Source organism: Anoplophora glabripennis, unplaced genomic scaffold, assembly GCF_000390285.2.
Source record: "Anoplophora glabripennis isolate ALB-LARVAE unplaced genomic scaffold, Agla_2.0 scaffold52, whole genome shotgun sequence".
NCBI lineage: Eukaryota > Metazoa > Arthropoda > Insecta > Coleoptera > Cerambycidae > Anoplophora > Anoplophora glabripennis.
Genome location: NW_019416264.1, coordinates 1,016,141 through 1,035,996, shown reverse-complemented (window position 1 = coordinate 1,035,996; position 19,856 = coordinate 1,016,141). Strand labels below are relative to the sequence as shown.

General features: G+C 31.6%; 1 protein-coding gene across 8 annotated transcripts in view; it reads right to left on the bottom strand.

Annotated features, from left to right (window-relative positions):
• LOC108903388 (tensin-1) overlaps positions 1–19,856 on the bottom strand; it is a 627,358-nt gene that overhangs the window by 94,916 nt on the left and 512,586 nt on the right. For all 8 annotated transcript variants that reach the window (XM_018705546.2, XM_018705547.2, XM_018705548.2 and 5 more), the window contains 2 exons: positions 17,774–17,989; positions 10,085–10,264 (listed from right to left, as the gene is read on the bottom strand). In XM_018705546.2, the coding sequence (XP_018561062.1) occupies positions 10,085–10,264; positions 17,774–17,989 (396 nt within the window). The remainder of the gene's footprint in view (positions 1–10,084; positions 10,265–17,773; positions 17,990–19,856) is intronic.

Here is a 19,856-nt window from a genome sequence, read left to right as displayed (position 1 = left end):
TGCATAGGAACTATTTTGTTTAGAATATCCCAAATTACCTAAATAAACTTTTTCCGGAGCAAAACAAGTTATTTTTGCAATCTGTTTAAAAAAAATTAGTTTAAAAAAATTGTGACCAGGTTACCGGCCGGTAACATTTTGATCCTCATTCAGAGACATCTCACGGAGGTGATTATGCAAAAAAATCGAATCCACTAATTTTTTCATACGAAGCCGCCGATTTCGCCTTGTCTATTAATAATGCAATGGTTTTTGGAAATAATATGTGTCCTGTTATTCACATCTAGCATACAAACTCAAATGTTCAATTGTCATGCGATTTTCGAGAAATTATTCTGTACTAGAGAGAAGTGTTTTTATATTTAAAAATATTTTTACAAAATCAAAATAGGTTTATCGCTTGAAATTTAATATTTCTCATTAGGTACAGCAATCTATTTTTTTAAATCAATTTTTAGTCAGAGTTTATGTGTTTACGACAAAAACCAGTGAAGTGTTGTTTCGTGCATGTGGTTGGGAAGATTACAGCAATTTTAGCTCGACAAGTATTGACTACCTACCTATATTATTTCGTACTATTTATCCATCCTATTTTTCCATAATTAGTGAAGGGTATATTATTTGTTAAATTTATTTTTTGAGTAATTTAACAAATTTGCTTGCAATGGAGCTATTTTAAGCTCACAAAATTTTGAATAATTGACAAAAAATAGTGAAAAATCGAAGATCACGGTAGTGAGAGCAAAAAACCAAAAAAATTTTTTCTGAACTTGATCAAGTAGGCTTCCTATATATTTTGATGTGCTGAATCCAAATCTGAAGTTTTAAACTGCATCCCCCCAGATTTTGCAAAAATCGAAAAATAATAGCAAATAATCACCAAAAAATAGCGAAAAATCTCTGAGTCCAAGTCTTAAGTCTGTTAGCAGTACCCCCCCCCCCACAAATTTTGCAAAAAAACGCACAAAATAGCTGAAAATGGCAAAAAATCATATTAATGAGAGTAAGAAAACTCTTATGAGTAAGCAGGGATAGAAAAAATCACTACGTTCAAAAAGAGTGGCCAACGAGAAAGAAGTTTCATACAGGACAGAGGAATGTCATACATACACCATTGAATGAGCCTTCAAATTCTACTACCACCTCTTCATCAAGCTCGGTCTCACGAAGCAGTTTCTCAAAACTCTGGACAAAGGTGGTGACTGTTTTTAATATTTAGGAAACAAGTCTCCAGCGATAAGTGATGCGAAATTGAATGAAGGTATTTTGGATGATTCCCAAATTCTTACCTTTTTTCGAAATTTCATTACAAGGATGAATGACACTGAAAAAGCAGCATGACAAAGTAAGAAAATCTCGGAACTTTTTATGAAATGAGAGAAAAGGGGATCACGAAAATTTGGATGAAGAGATATTGAAAATTTTCAAACAGGTTGCTTGATGAATCTTAAAATGCAGTTCCTACACTCACCTTGACTACTTTTCTCAAAACCTTGGAGACTACAGTAAAAAAACAAGGAGAAAAATTACATCAAGATATAAGTGAAATGGAGAATCGATACCAAGGAAGATGGGATATCAATATGATGGCAGATTTGTGTTGGACACTAAACAGAGAAACGAATCCGAATAGACAGAAGAGAAAGAGAAATCCCCTACACAGGTCATTTGAAGAGAAAAGAGTTCGCTACAAGAGAAGAAAAGTGTAAGAGCAACATCAAAGAAAGCCTGGTTCGTGTCAGTCGAATTTATTTGGAAGTAATTCATATCCATGACATTTATTCAAGATTTTTTGGGATTCACGATAACCATTTTTTTGCGATTTTTGCAAATTTTTTGGGTAATGTGTCTCAACAGACTAGTTTCAAAATTCAACTCGACAAAATTTATGAATTTATGAACACGTGATCCAATCTAGAAAAACCTCTTTAAATTTTCTCACTCTCATTAATATGATTTTTTGCCATTTTCAGCTATTTTTTTGCAAAATCTGTGGGGGGATATAGCTAATGACTTCAGACGCGAATTCAATCAAATATAAAAAACACACTTGATCAAGGTCAGAAAGAATATGATTTTTGGCGATTTTTCTCTATATTTTGCGATTTTTTCAAATCTGGGGGATGCAGCTTAAAAACCTTCAGATTTGGATTCAGCACATCAAAATACAAGAAACCTTTTTGATCAAGTTCAGAATAAATTTTTCCAATTTTTTTCTGGCTCACCAACATGATTTTCGACGATTTTTCTCTATTTTTTGTCAATTACTCAAAATTTTGAGGGTGGTGTTTGACTTCAGGTCAAATCAAAGGTACACACCATTTTTTTTGTGTGCCGGTTTATTTTTTCTATATTTAGGGTTTTCTTAATTATAAAGTTAAAATTTGGACTAAGATTACTGAATAATTGAATTTTAATTCGCTCTTAAAAACTAGGGTGCGTCACAATGTACGTTTTATTCTAAATAATTTTCTTGACAAATGTTTTGTCAAATTCGTAATTCGTTGGTGCTCATTGCATGTGGATGTATGGATTTACAAAATAATATCCCTAAGTATTTGTTATTTTAAAAAATGATTTGCACTGGACTTGCTTACATCATGAATTATACCCACAGTTGTATGNAAAAAGTTAAGTATGCCTAAATCATTTTCTTGTTATTTTTTATTTCAATTATGTAATAAATACATTGCTGTTGTCTTGTTAGATCTTCTTAACAATGTACTTTACATAAAATTTGATCAAATCGAAAGTTTAATAATATAATAAGAATATGTCGGTATTTTTAGTGTATCGAAAATGTTTATTTTATTTTATTTACCTCAAATTAATTCATGTTTATAGTTATTACTTGAAATTTACTCGAATTTCCAAAAACCCCAAATTTTTATTTGTTTACTTTAACAAACTGATCTATATTTAAGAGATTGTAGATAGAATAACCGTCCAAAGATAACGTTTGTAATACACAGTAATATCGCGATAAATCTAAACTATATTTATTTTTTCATATCATTTCATTAAATATTTGCATAAACAACCAATTTATTCCGTTTATTTTTGCTGCAAATATACATACCCGTGTAGATATAAATTGCGAGGAATTCGATGAATGTTTTGCTTCTAATATATTTTACGAGTATTTTCAATTTTTTCCACTCTATAAATGTGCTGTTATATCATTATACTTTGCAAATTTTAATGACGTCGTATATATAGACGCGAATAGTCACGGTATGTAAACAAAAATTCCAATCGGAATGTTAATTATTTTCTTTCCGAAGTCTAATGCTTCGGAAAGTATTCAGCGAAAGAAGATAATATGGGATAATGGCAGCAAGTGATGACTATAATCTTCTTAAGACTGTTAACTGAATATTAGCATGGGATTTGCAAATGTTTAAGAAGGGATAGGTTTTTACGGTCAATTACCTCCATTTTAAGTTCGAAGGAGTGCTCAGAGTTATGTTGTTTAATTGATAACTACATATTAAGAACTGTACATCTCGTGGATTATGTATCTGAAGCAAAAAATGGAGCAGAAATTTTCGAACGCTATTTCTTACTCGATCAAAACGGCAGTTTGGTGTCTCTAATATCAAATTCTATTAGTACATTCTGAATGAAATATCAACTATACAGTGTTGCCGGTGTTACATACAAGTCTTTAATAGAAATAGAAATACAACATAGATTTACAAAATAATATCCCTAAGTATTTGTTATTTTAAAAATTGATTTGCACTGGACTTGCTTACATCATGAATTATACCCACAGTTGTATGTATGTATATTTTTAATATTCACCCTTTATTAATATTAGATATCAACTCAATAATATTTTAAGTAACTTTATTGTTTTCAGTCCCTAATGCTAAGAATTTATTTTATTTATAAATAGAAATGATTAGGTACCTTCGTTCAATTATATTGAAATTAATTTCATAATTCCAATCAATAATTTCATATTCTTTCTAACGATACAAATTTTAATTTTGCGTGCACATATTTACGCATTTGTTCCATTTGATTCTTTTCCCGCAAAACCTATTAAAACATCATTGTGGTGGGTTGGCGACAAAACACCGAGCCATTTCGAAAGTAAGCCGATATTGTGCTATAAAGCTCCGGCCTGAAAAGGCTTTTGTAAGCACATTCTCTTGAGACATTGTGCTGCAGATATGTATTAAAGTTTTGTAATCAGTATCAGGCTGGATTTTCTCTAGAAAGGCGCCATTGAGGCCGTGGTGTAATAATACCTTCAATGTGTTCATTTATAATGCCTCTACTGGCAGTCCGATACGAGATGTTGCAACGCGGATTAATTACATATGTGTAAATGGAACAGTACCGTACAATCAGTTTATTATTATGACGTATTTCAAATCGATACGCGGCGGTTCTAAATATAGGAAGGTTGTTACTTCGGGGAAGCTGCATCTACCTTCATAGACCACAATAGTTATTTCAAGACATGAAATATTGTGACTTGGGTTTTCTTAGCCGGATAATAACGATTTTAGTCACAGAAGTGGGTGTGAGATACTACGCGGGAAGAATGCGTTGCAAAAAATCTATATAATTCTGATTTTTCACTTTATATAAATAAGTTGTCGCAACTTTAATCATTTATAAAAGTATTTTTGTGTAACTCTAAAAAATATGTACTTACCCATTATTTTTATTGCAGTAAAAGTTAATACTGAATTCTACAGTTTATATGGTTGGGAAAGACGGACAAAAGTGTGCGTAAGACATAAATATTTTAAATTTTTCTTTTAAATTACTCACATACACTTATTCTACATGTGCGACCACACCCTAAACTAAATAAATTTTTATGTGGTATTATACGAATCATCAAAGTATTTTGCAAATTCACTTCGGAAAACAATAAGACTGGTACCCACAAAAATGCGATACAAAAACCCACAAACCCCAAACCCACAAACCCAATCCACAAAACCCAAAACCACAAATCTCTAACCTACAAAACTCAAACCCACAAATCCCTAACCCTTAAAACCTAAATCCACAAACCTTAAAATCATAAAACCAAAATCATGAACTTCCAAACTTATATAAATACTTCAAACTCATATAGCCCAAACTAAGAAATCCCAAACTCACAAAACCCAAACCTATAACCCAACTAACCCCAAACTCAGAAAACACAAACCCCAAACCCACAAAACTCAAACCTATAAACCCCAATCCTAAATCCACAAACCTTAAATTTATAAAACCCAAAACCATTAACTCCGAAACTCATAATCTCCAAACATGAAAATTTCTTTAGTTTAGGATGTGGTCGCAGGGTCACATGTAGAATAAGTGTCTGAGTAATTTAAAAGAAAAATTATCAAGATTTATCGAAATTTATGTCTTACGGACACTTTTATCCGTTTTTCCCCACTATGCGCCCGCCCGCGCCCCCCGAGAAACACGTTAAAAAGGAAATGTTAAATTTGTAATGTGCAGTCAATTTTACTCGACTTGCAAAATTCGTTTGCAAAACTCCCAATACGTGTGCTCCTCGTAGCTCGCCTTTTCATCTCGAAAGTGTTTACAGCGGTGGTCATGGTTACTGTCGTACAGCAGTGAAAGACGGAGTGGGTATAGAGCATTTTACTATGCACTTTGGGCTCTTGTTTAGTTCGCTCGTAATCAAATAATAGCTATTCACCGCTTTTTTTCTGAATAAACGTAATTTATTCAGGTGCGTAACATTTTGTTACTTACATTTTGTTTCTTTTGTGTGTTTATTAAAAAAATTGTAAAAGTTTAAATTGATTGTAGCACTTGCAAAAATCAACTTTAATGAAAAAGTATTGAAAAGTTAATTTTGGACAAGCAAAAGAATGGACTTTCACTATAAAAAATAATGTTGTGTATATTTTCACTGTATTTCAATAGGTACTTAAAATAAAACTACCCAATTATATTTGATTTTTCTTTTCAATACTTTGTACCTAAATTTTTCCACCCTCCTTGGTATGGAAGTCAAGAGCCGCCCCTGGCAGTAGAATTTCTTTGTTACACCTAAGGCTTTAACGCCTTTATTAATTAAACTTCAGTTCTGTCACATATGTCGACGTCGTTGTTGTTTCTCGGTAAGTATTTATCCCAGTTGTAAATGAATGTACAAAACACATTGGAATAAATGAAGTTTCTTGAAAAACTGGAAGATATCAATACAGTGTTAAAATTTCTTATTTATTGGGGCTTGTTAACTGCAAAATATTAGTAATATGTGATATTATCCAAATTCCCCAAATTAGTTTGTTGACTTCTTGAACGTTTATTCCAACACTTTACTTTCGTTTCGTACATATGCGTTACTTTTGCAACTTTAATTAATGCAATAATTGTTTAAATAAAATTTGTATGTGTACTAACTTGCTGTATATATTTTTTTCAATAAGGCCATTTCTAGAAAATTTCTAGAAAGATTTACAAAAGTTTTTATTAAAATTTTCAACAGCAATTGGTAGTATGAGCTATTCCAATATATGTACATTGTACATAGAAACTTTCGTAGAAAACTGAGAAAATAAAATTTTGAGATTTTATAAGAATTTATTTAACACAAAAATGTATATCCTATATAGCAAATCAGAAAGTGAATGCGTTTAACAAAATTGCAGTAAAATTAAATACAATTTATTGGAAATGTATGATGCAAACTGTAAGTAATATTTTCTATATAAATTGTAATCAACAGTGGTACAATTATATATATTTTTATATCATTTTTTTCCGTATATTTTACTTACTGAATCATTCAATTTAATTCTATTGAGTATATTCGCAGTTTTATATATTTCAGTCTATTTCAAATATCTTGTCGCAACGTACCTACATTCGATGATATTGTTACTACAAGTAAATTTTTGCAAGTATTTTCTTTAGGGCAGAATTTCACAAAATAAATGTCAAAAGTGCTTTCAATACATTTAAATTGTGAAACAATTACAATCTTCCACATATTTATGTACAGGGTGTTTCATAATGATGTGCAAATATTTTAAGGTGTTTAAAAAGTAATTTTAGGTGGGGGAGGGGGTACTTACAATACATTTTTTTCAATTTGAGCCCCTCCCTAAGAAAATATTCAAATCTCAAAATGGCCGAAAAAATTATATTTTATTTTTTTTATTAAACTTTTGCTTAGCTTTTCCTATTGATAAAAAATAATTTTTGAGAAAGCATGTCAAAAATGACGATCGTTTTTAGTCAGCAAGGAAAAATAATTTATTTCTTTGCTCGTAAACCATTAAGAATACGAAAAAATGGGAAGAGTAAAAAAAGTTTCTAAATGAAATGTAGTATTGAAAGCTATTTTTCTTGTTTGAATTGGCTAACAACTAGTTGTTAACGTATACCAAAATTTAAACAAAAAAAATATATTGAAGTACCCCCGCCCCCCTAAAATTACTTTCTAAACACCTTAAAATACTTGCACATCATTATGAAACACCCTGTACATACATGATTTCGAGAATGGTGTAATTAATAATAATACAGTAGATATTCTTTCTATGCTAAAAACTCATTTTTAAATTGTATCTATTTCTGAATATTTAATGATTTTAAAATCTAATCTACATATTTACATACATCGTCATCAATGATAGTAAAAGCTAGNTGTGAGCTACTACACGGGAAGAATACGTTGCAAAAAATGGTATAATTCTGATTTTTCACTTTGTATAAATAAGTTGTCGCAACTTTAATCATTTATAAAAAGTATTTTTGTGTAACTCTAAAAAAAATATGTATTAAAACCTAAATCCACAAACCTTAAAATAAAAAAAAACTAAAATCATAAACTTCCTAACCTATATACTCCAAACTTATATAGTGCAAACCTAGAAATACCAAACTCACAAACCCCAAACTCACAAAACACAAACCCATAAACCCCAATCCTAAATCCACAAATCTTAAATTTATAAAACCCAAAACGATTAACTCCGAACCCATATATCCCTACACTCCAAACATGAAACTTTCGTTAGTTTAGGATTTAGGAATTTTGATATTTAGGAAAATTATCAAAATTTATCGAAAATGTCTTACTGACACTTTTGTCCGTTTTCCCCCACTGTGCGCCCGCCCCCTAGAAACACGTTAAAAAGGAAATGTTAAATTTGTAACGTGCAGTCAATTTAGCACTTTACTTTTTTTCGTACATATACGTTACTTTTGCAACTTTAATTAATGTAATAATTGTTTAAATAATATAAAAATTTGTATGTGTACTAACTTGCTGTATATATTTTTTTCAATACCTCTAGAAAATTTCTAGAAAGATTTACAAAAGTATTTTATTAAAATTTTCAACAGCAATTGGTAGTATGAGCTATTCCAATATATGTACATACATTGTACATAGAAACATTCGTAGAAAACCTTGAGAAAATAAAATTTTGAGATTTTATAAGAATTTATTTAACACAAAAATGTTTATCCTATATAGCAAATCAGAAAGTGAATGTGTTCAACAAAATTATAAATATATTCTGTATAAATTGTAATCAACAGTGGTACAATTATATATATTTTTATATCATTTTTTTCCGTATATTTTACTTACTGAATCATTCAATTTAATTCTATTGAGTATATTCGCAGTTTAATATTTTTCAGTCTATTTGAAATACCTTGTGGCAACGTACCTACATTCGATGATATTGTTACTACAAGTAAATTTTTGCAAGTATTTTCTTTAGGGCAGAATTTCACAAAATAAATGTCTAAAGTGCTTTCAATACATTTAAATTGTGAAAAACGTTATGTTGAAACAATTACAATCTTCCACATATTTATATACAGGGTGTTTCATAATGACGTGCAAGTATTTTAAGTAGGTGTTTAAAAAGTGATTTTAGGGAGGGGGGACTTCGAATGTATTTTTTTCAATTTGAGCCCTCCCTAAGAAAATAATGAAATCTCAAAATGGCCGAAAAAATTAGCTTTTATATCGTTTTTAGTAACTGTTATAGTCCTGTAGTTATGAAATGATATCTCACTAGAATGTATGAAGTATGTCATCTGTACGATGTTTTTTTATTTCATAATTATTCTGTTTAGTTGGATTATTTAAATTCAAATATAGATGTATTTACGAATAAATGTTCTAACAATTAATCCATATAGCTTAACTAAATATGACGCTAAAAACTATCGGTATTAATTGATTATAAATCTTGACCTATTCTACTCAGATAAAGGTGTCATTATCATTAGGTACGTTATTAATTTGGTGGATAAAAACATACATATTCCCACTTTTAGAGACTTAGGTATACATTTTCACCATCGAGATGGCGAATCATGATTTGAAACCGAAAATAATGAAATACTCGTATAATCCAGTTGCGAACAAAAAAAATGTGCATTCTAAAACGTTTAAAGACGTTTTAATATGAAATAAATAAAGGACCATAAGTATTTTACATCGGAAACTATTTATTTTCCGCAGCTGCACACACATTGACAATATTTCTTCAAAGAAGTACTTTAAATTGAAGCTGATAGTAAAGGAATATACCGTTGGGAAAGTTAAGAAGTTCAACACAATTTTGCGCTGGAAAGTTCCTAGTTGTCTTCCGAAATATGCAGCACTATTAGAATCAATATAAAATATAATGGTTAGGACTTGATGAATGCAATTTTGGAAAAGATGCTTAGGCCATCAATAGGGATTTTTTTCTCTGTGACAATTGAACCCTTCACACTGTTATGCAACTCCCACTCTATTGGGAAACCGTAATTTCAGATACTGTAGTGTTTTTCCATTTACCACTAACTTAACTCTTCCCGGTTATGGTGTCTCGGATTGAACATTGGAAAGACGCTTCGGGAAGACAAAATATTGAATGATGAGAAGGTTAAATAATAGGCATATTCCTTGAAAATTTTTCTGATTTAATTAAAAAGCACCCGTGCATGGATATAAGAGTCACTGGTTAGAAAAATTACGTATCTCATTTGTTTCTCTAACTGAAAATATTGAATCTATGTTACGTTCTAAAATGACCGTGTGATATGAACGCGTATCTAAGTTTTTATAACTCACCGTCTTCGAAGTCCTCTTCGTCGTCGTAGTCCTCAAGAAGTAGCGGGCTGTCCGCCCTGGTCACGGGGTCGTCGGCGAGGGTGAAGGGCACTGCCGGCGTGGGCGCAGGGACTGGATGGCGGCCTTCCGGACCGGGCGAGAAGTGTAGCTCGACAGCCCCGTCGATGGGGAACCGGGGATCTGGAACGAAGTACAAATTAAAATCGCCCAATTTGCTTATCGATTTATGAGGATGCGGTAACGTCATTGCCGATAATATCTGAACAGGTTGAATAGATAAGGATGATTTATTGTGTACGTACATTGGAGTGCTTTATTTTTCCAGAAGTTTTAGTTTTGTTCATCGAAAAATATTTGTGCTAATACATAATTTACAGTTCGTCGTTGCCTTTAATTAAAATTCAAATAAAATTTTGAGTAATCAAGTTATAATAGTATGTGTTCCATAGTACACACTTTAGCATGCATATCTTGGTTACTACGAAAAATGCAAGGATTTCGTCGAACATCACGTCGATTTGTACCCGAGGTGCATTTGTCGTCATAACTCCGTTGTCATACAATGACTGATACTGATTCTATTCGGATTGTCATGTAGTCTCGTCATGATTCGTGTTGTGTACTAAGGGCACGTGAGGTTTTAAAAAGGCCGATCGGCTTTGCCGCACGGCTCCACAGATCAAATAGCAAGGCATCGAACAGATTGTTTTTATGTTCTAGCAGTACTCGTATGCTTATCATAAATATTTTTGTTTTTGTAAGTAATAGATAGGGTGTCTGCGAAAGATTGGGAAATCTCGAAGCTGGAGGTACTGGTGACCAAAATAAGTCGATTGAGCCAAATATGCCTTATGCTGGTTTCAAAGATACGGAGCGTTTAATGTTTAAATTTTATTTTGAAATTTCTCAATAATTTTGAAAACCGTCAAGAGTACGAACAAAGAAATTGGCACTGTTATGTTTTTTGATGTGACAAATAAGAATTTTTAACTAATTTTTTCGTTGCTTGTACAGGGCGTCAGTTATACACTTTTCCTTTAATAAATAGGGAGATTTTTTTTGGCTTTACAGTTATAGACATTATGTATTGAAAATATCACAGAACGTTCTTCGTTTCATAAAAAAGTTACTCTTGTTCGTTTTCGATGTCTCCCTCTTTTGGTTTCGAGATATTTGTCTATACAAATTTCAATGCATTTCGTTTTTAAGCAACTTTTAATCTTTAAATGCGACTTCAGAGCTAACATATGAACCAAATTATTACCAGTTTTCTAAAAATCAACTTAAAGGGAAAGTAAAAACTGGTCAAATCGTTTGATAAGCAGTGATTTGAAATGACATGTCACAACTCCTGTTACATAGGTATATTCCTTTAATTTGTTTGAATATTTTCACTCTTTCATACGGAACACATCATCTGTACAGATCTCATATTTCAACTTACAATTGCTACATTTTGTGNGGGAAATCTCGAAGCTGGAGGTACTGGTGACCAAAATAAGTCGATTGAGCCAAATATGCCTTATGCTGGTTTCAAAGATACGGAGCGTTTAATGTTTAAATTTTATTTTGAAATTTCTCAATAATTTTGAAAACCGTCAAGAGTACGAACAAAGAAATTGACACTGTTATGTTTTTTGATGTGACAAATAAGAATTTTTAACTAATTTTTTCGTTGCTTGTACAGGGCGTCAGTTATACACTATTCCTTTAATAAAAAGGGAGATTTTTTTTTTGCCTTTACAGTTATAGACATTGTGTATTGAAAATATGACAGAACGTTCTTCGTTTCATAAAAAAGTTACTTTTGTTCGTTTTCGATGTCTCCCTCCCTTGGTTTCGAGATATGTGTCTATACAAATTTCAGTGCATTTCGTTTTTAAGCAATTTTTAATTTTTAAATACGACTTCAGAACTAATATATGAATCAAATTAACAGTTTTCTAGGGAAAGTAAAAATTGGTCAAATCATTTGAATACCTGTGATTTGGAAAGACGTGTTTACACAACTACTGTGACAAGTGAAGATGAACTGCGGCAAAGAATTTTCCACCATAGTCAGGAAATAAAAAATAATATTCAAATGATTTGAGACTACAGGCTTCACCAATTAGACTTTACGAAATGAATTGAAATTTATATATGCAAATATCTCGATAACCAAGGGAGATATAAAAAACGAACGGAACTATTATATGATGCGAAGGGCGTTTTTTCATATTTTCAATACACAATTTCTGAAGGTCAAAAAATTTTCCTCTATTTATCAAAGTAATAAGGTACAACTGAAGCCCTATACAAATAACTCCAAAATTAGTTAAAAATTCTTATTCGTCATGTCAAAAAACATAATACTGCTAATTTTTTTGTTCATACTCTGACAGTTTTCAAAATTATTAATTTCAAAATAAAATTTAAACATTGAACGCTCTGTATCTTTGAAACCAGCATCATTTGCATACGACATATTTAGCTCAATCGACTTATTTTGACTACCAATATGTCCAGCTTCAAAATTTTCCAACCTTACAGTTCTATTTTTTTAAAACCTGACAGGCCAATTTTATTATTTGAAGTAGACTAGTACTTCCAAATGCAAAGTTGTAGGAAATAACTTGATTAAGAAAAATTTACAAATAATTATTTCCGGAGTTGCCAGATTTCTGCAGTAGCTACTAAAACGAAATTATTTTAAATGGAAATTTTTTGGCGTATTTTTTTAACTTTAAATAAAAAAGTTGCCCTCTGTCAGGTTTTAAAAAAATAACACTGTATGTACATATATCTAATAATTTTCTGTATGCAAAAATATTTTGAATGTTATCCACTTTTTCTTCATAATGTAAATTTAAAAATAAAAAAATAGATAACTTACATATCTCATTTTTGCATTACAAATGATTTTATCGGCACATCATTATCACCTAAACAATTATAAATTTTATTTCGAATATAAACTAGTGAATGGCGGGTGCAGGTAATCCAAATTTATTTGAACATTGAAGGTAGGAAGCGTAGTGGCGAAATAGTGTAGTGGGAATTGTGGGTTACCTGCTCCCTGCATAGCATACTTGCATTGTCTTTTTGATTTGTGACTGACAATAGGTTTTATATAAATAGTTTCGATTTACTTGAAAAAAAAAAAAAAAATGAAATGAAAAGACAATTGGTACAGCCATAGCATTATAGAAAAAGCTCAGATGGAAAAGTATTATGTAAAATTTTCTCAAAAGGAAATACTGCAGTATTTAAAGATAGTTAAAAGTTTTGCGTTACATATATTCCTTTAAATTATTTGTTTGAATATTTTCACTCTTTCATATGGAACACATCATCTGTACAGATCTCATATTTCAACTTACAATTGCTACATTTTGTGACCTGGATGCGAGTTAAAAGTTTTACGAACGGTTTAGTGGTACTTCGTTAAATTGACTATTTGTAAGACCAAATCGATTTTAAGCACTTAATGCTATTGTGTGGTTCATTTTTATTTCATGCTCTTAACGGAATTATAGTATACAGGTGCAAGTGTCCAAGTTCCTTGGTAGGTAATGGTGGAGTTTAAAAATATAAATTGGCACGCAGTTTCATGTTGGTTTCTATTCACTTATACTTAGGTAACAAAGTTATTTCAGTTTATCTTTGACTGTACTGGGTTTTATATGCAATATTGTCACACATTGTTAACGATTTCCATAAATAAGTTCCACTTTGTTTACCGTAAAGAAAGGGGAATAAATGGACTGTTATCAAAATGTTGAATTTATAAATATTTTGGATTCAATCTACGTTCAATATGAAATTCGTTGATGCCTTCAAAGTGGTAATAATTATTAATTGTACATTAATTTAAATATATCAATAGACAATTTTGCTGACATTTTAAAGATTTTACAATTTTTCGAATTTTTATAAGCCATTTAATAAATGGAATCTTTCTGGCTAATTCTCGTTTTATTATTTTCAGTTTCTTTACTTCTGGATTAATCTATCATAATCTGACATGAGCTAAAATAAAACGAAAACTTTAGAGATGGATATTCGCTGGAAAAAGATATTGTTGACTTAGAATCAAATATATTCCTCTTCTTTTTTAAGCCATATTTCATCACAAAAATATTGCTACTAGAATGTTTAACCTTTTATGAACAAACTATTATTATAAATAATAATTCATGACAAATTAAAAGTAAAATATGTAATTTTTTAAACAAATACTGCCTAAGTTAGTGCTCTGATACCCCGATAAAGTTTATGTTTACAAAATGAAAGGGAGATTTCAAAACACTTTAAAGATATTATCATCCTTTAGAGAGGTATACTTCTCTTATCCATTTTCTGAAAAAAAAGTTTACTAAAAAGAGTCATCAAAAGAAGCTGATAAAAGACTTTGAATATGTTTAGAATGACCAACAGAATGCTGCTATGGAATGAGAAGATTCAAAAGCATGATATGTAGGTACTCGGAAGGCTCAGACTTTAGACATAGACAAAATATACAGGCTGTCTCCTAAAAAATTCCGCAAGCCATAACTCCGTTATGTATACCTACTTTAAAAAAACAAAAAATTAAATGAAATGGCTCAAAATAGAGGGAGCCTATTAGAGCTTATTTACTATTCTTTTTTTTTTTTTTGAAAAGCAATAGTCATTTTTTTTTGATATGACAATATAGTTTTTTTATTATTAAAAAAAACACAAAACACAAAACAACTAAAGAAACAAATTGTAGCCGTCGTTCTCTACCGTTCTACTCTAGTGCCTGTACTTTTTGAGGAATGTATGGCTTGAATTGTATTTTTTCAATACTGCATGTACAGTTTTCTTTGCTGCTCTAATATTATTACAAATCTCTCTAATGGAAGTGCCCGGGTTTTCCTCAACGTTAAGAAAAACATTGAACTCGACGTTTTCATTAAATTGGCATTTTTCCCGCTTTGGTTTCTTAAAAGCACCATAGTTTCTCAAATTTTTTTCAAGTCTTATAAATCTACGTGGTTCTGGAACTGGAAAGAATACCTGAATCATGTCCGTCAATTGACTATTACTCATATTTTGCACTGTTGAGCTTATTTCAATAAATAACCTACTGTAAATGACACAGAAAGGTATAATGCGTAGAAAACTGGGACACGAACGCTAACATGACATTTACTTGCTTTGTTGTATTATTTTCTGTTTTCCAGGCGTACATGATTAGTCAAAATATGTTTGTTGTCAATTAAGTGACCGGGCGTTAATAATGCGGTATTGACTAATATTTTCATGCTTTTTCTGTAATACATGCTTCAAGAAAGTAAATTTTATATACATCGTTGAATTCAAAATAGTAATCTGCACAATAATAAATTAAAAAACCGATTTAATTGCCATTTGAAAAAGAAGGTGACTATCGCTGTTAAAAAAAATAATAAATACGCTCCAATAGGCTCACTCTATAGTGTATTTAGAGCCATTTCACACATTTTTTTGTTTTTTAAAATCAGACCATAAATGACGGAATTATGGCTTGTGGGTTTTTTTAAGAAAACAGCCTGTATATATTTTCTGAGCTGAGGTTTTAGTTGTTATGACGAAATTAGTTGAAAACCACCGTAAATGGTTTTTTTATTAATACGGAAGTGATACTTCGTTTAGTTTCGATATTGACTCATGAAATATTAGGTATAATTTTGTTATTTCTTGTTTTAAATAAAATATTTTGGTTTACCTAATGTTAGTAGGTATGTACTTTAGGCCAGTCATTATAGCTTTTTCGGGAAAAAAATACTATTAGAAGTTTCTCTGCGGAATATTGTTCAGAAACGTGTTATAAACAAAATATCAAAAAATCAACTCGAGACTAGTTGGGAAACTTTGTTAAAACAATGGTCAAAATTATGGAAAAGTAGTTTTTCGACTGGCGTAAAAAAACTGTTATTCATAGAGAAAAAAAGGTTTATACAAAAAAGGTAGGTATTAAATAAATCTGTAAAATAAGACAAGTCCGATTAAATTCCGATAATTTGTTTATGCGCAAGAGCTCAAAAATGGTCGAAATTGTCCGCTTTTTTCAATTGCTAATAATTAATGCAATTTTCATCGCAGACACTTGTAATTCAGGATTTTTGAGGCTTTTTGCACCCTTAATAAGTGGTAAAAATTTCAGCCCAAAAGCTTCATTAGCTTGGCGTTGGCGGAATTTGTTATCTAAGAAGATGCTATTTTCAATTCATTTTTCCCAAGCTCACAGGCGTTGTAGGGTTTCGATCATTAGTTGTTTTTGTACCTAAATAGTTGTATTGACATATGCATTTACTGAGAATTTAATTTTTCAAATTTAATTTGTTTAAAAATGACTGAAAAAATGTTAATATTTATTAAATTGTTAAGCGCGCATGCTCCGCCTCGCTCTCCCCACTCGTTCGCTAGACCAAGTAATAGAACGCATCGCCGCTATCTTCTTTTTCGCAATTAAATAGTTGAATTCACCTTAATGTTAATGTAGGACATGAAAATATAGCTCTTAATGTATATTCTCTCCAAATTTCGGCTCTTAATATTAATAATTAAGGTCACTGCGATTAAAAAAAAAAAAAAATTATCTCAGCTTCTAATCAACTTACAACAACGATTTTTTTTTTAAATTCGAAGAAAACTAAAGTATAGAGGTTACTATTTTATTTTATAATAATTACCTATCTTAACAATTTAATAAATATTAACATTTTTTCAGTCATTTTTAAACAAATTAAATTTGAAAAATTAAATTGTCAGTAAATGCATATGTCAATACAACTATTTAGGTACTAAAACAACTAATGATCGAAACCCTACAACGCCTGTAAGCTTGAGAAAAATGAATTGAAAATAGCATCTTCTTAGATAACGAATTCCGCCAACGCCAAACCAATGAAGCGTTCGGGCTGAAATTTTTATCACTTATTAAGGGTGTAAAAAGCCTCAAAAATCCTGAATTACAAGTGTCTACGATGAAAATTGCACTAATTGCAATTGAAAAAACGGCCATTTTCGACCATTTTTGAGCGCATAAACAAATTATCCGAATTTAATCGGACTTGTCTCATTTTAAAGGTTTATTTAATACCTGCCTTTTTTGTCTAAACCTCTTTGCGCTATGAATAATAGTTTTTTTACGCGAGTTAAAAAACCACTTTTCCATAACTTTGACCATTGTTTAAATAAAGTTTCCCAACCAGTCTCGAGTTGATTTTTTGATATTTTATTTATAACACATTTCCGAACAATATTCCGCAGAAAAACTTCTAATAGAATTTTTTTCCCGAAACAGGCTGTTCCATGTCTATAATGACTGGACTACTTGGGCTCTACTATTTTAATATTTGAGGCATCCCAACAATGCTATTTTTACACTCATATGGTTTGCTCCAGCGAAATATATCCCGAAAAATATTTTAATAACTATTTTTTTCCAATATTTTATTTAGACATTCTTCCAATTTGACTTTTTTCCTATTTTTTGTTTTGGTAAAAACATTAGTGTTTTCTAACTTTACCTTTTTTTTTTCGTTTTGTAAAATTTCTTGATGTTACAATCGTCAACACCATAAAGTCAGTTATATTCTGGCGGCTCGCATGTATCGATTTTACGAAGGGATTGCATACATTTCCGTCGGCGTTACGCCGGACGGACGCGGACGGGATAAAAAGAAAAGCGCCACTTACCATTACAGGCGACGTCGAGTTCCTGTCGCGTGAAGCTGAGCGTGTGATCCGCCACGGCACAAGTGTGGAATTGGCACGCGAAGATGGTCTCCCTGCCCGCGTCGCCCCTGTGATAGCACTTTATCAGAATATCTCCACGGAGCTGCAGGCCCCGCCGTCCTTCGCCCGTTACGTTTACGGTAAACTGGCTGACACCACTCGATACCGAGTAGACACCTGTAAGGAACAGAGGCGATTGTGAGAAAAATGGTTATGGACATCTCGGCCGACTCGGATGGGCCAGTTTTTAAACTGATTACCCTTTAGCGGCGAAGGAAGTCCAGCAGCGGACAGGTTAGCGAGAAAGGAAGACAGCTATGTTTGTGGTAATGACGCACAGGGTGTAAATACATACAAAATTAAGCAGGTGATTCCTCTTAGAAAGTTAAGAGGAGTCTTTAATAAAAAAAAATCCCCCCCCTGCGGCTTCATGGCTCTTCAGACAGGGAGAGAAACTATGTTTAGTTTCTATTTTTTCCTTAATACAAAACTGAATTTGGATAATTTCTTGATCTTCCATTTGGGCTTCAACTTTTTCTACCGCCCATGTGGCCTTTCAAAATTCTACTCTAGATAGTTTAATTGAAATAAATTTGATCACTCCTAATCTAATTTTTTCGTAAATGTAATAGTTTTTGAGCAAAAAAATGGGCCTGTTAAGTGGCCTCTACGAATTCCAATCCTCACATTCAGAGAAAAGTGTCGTTAATGATGAACTTTGGCATATGGATCTTCTTCTGCCCATATGTGGTTATTATGATAACGAATTATCGGTTCTCTTGAAAAATTGACTTCATCTGTAAACAAGATCTATGCCAAAACTCAGGATTTTGACCAATGTTTTCCAGAAACCTACGAGAAAATGCAAGACGTTACGGAAAACGTTGCGATAAAATAGCGTGGACTCTTTGTATGCGAAAGGGAAATAAAAGTTGTTTCTTTAAGATGACTCATAAAGTCATGTGGTTGGTGTCCATTTCTTCATCAGTCAAATTCAATAATGCTTTTTCCAAAACCTGTGTTTTAATTTTGCGGTGGCGACCACAACTTAAAACTTCTCTTAAAAGTTCCCCGTAGCCATTAATGAAATGATGCAACTCTGTTGAGGAAAAATACGTTGATACGTTTTGGGATAAAATCGAGATGCTTCTAAAGCGTTACTATTGACAAGACCATAAACAAAATGCTATCAATTTGGCGTTAGTGTAGATCTGCATATTGAGTGAATGAATAAATTTGCACAAACAGGTACTTAAACTAACGGCAATAATATTAATAACTGCCAAGTATCTGACAATCGCCTATTATAAATTTATTTTTAGTACCCCAGATCAGCACGTGTATCGTAATGTAATTGATTTTTTTGCTCAAAAACATTTACAATAAATATGATTTAAATTTGTTTGAAGTAAATCGAGCTGTCACAAACAGATATAAATAACAATATTTGCCATAGAAAGAAAGTTACGCAAGAAATTACTTTTTTATATAGGAAAGCTCCTTCTTAATCTTCAACGAGTGTTCACCTTAATTTTTTCGCAATTATCTATTTACACCGTGTACAATAGTATTTCAAAAAGTAACAGTTAGAGACACATGTAATTATTATTTATCTACATAATAAAAGTTCAATTGAATAAGAGAAATATTTTTCATCGTTCCTTCAGTTAGGAATAGACCATCAACTTTAACCCTTCAAATTCTTCCAAAAGGCTACTCAAGAGTCCGAAGATAATAATCACAAGAAGTTAAGTTTGTACCGGCAACTCTGGAGATTTAAAATTTTAGTTTCCAAATAAAGCAGAACCTATTTAACTAAAATCGTTGCTAACTGAACATTGCAGATTCCGGAAACACCTTACCAATATTAACCTGGTAGGTTCTGCAAAGAGGAAAATGAGACCTTAGTTCATCACAAGGAGCTACTGTCATAGCTGAGAATTAATTATGAGGCTAAAGTTAGATGAGGAACTCTAAGACCACACAGGCTCACGATGAATATATAGTGCAGTGAAAAAGGATGTTGAATCCCCTTGTATTTACA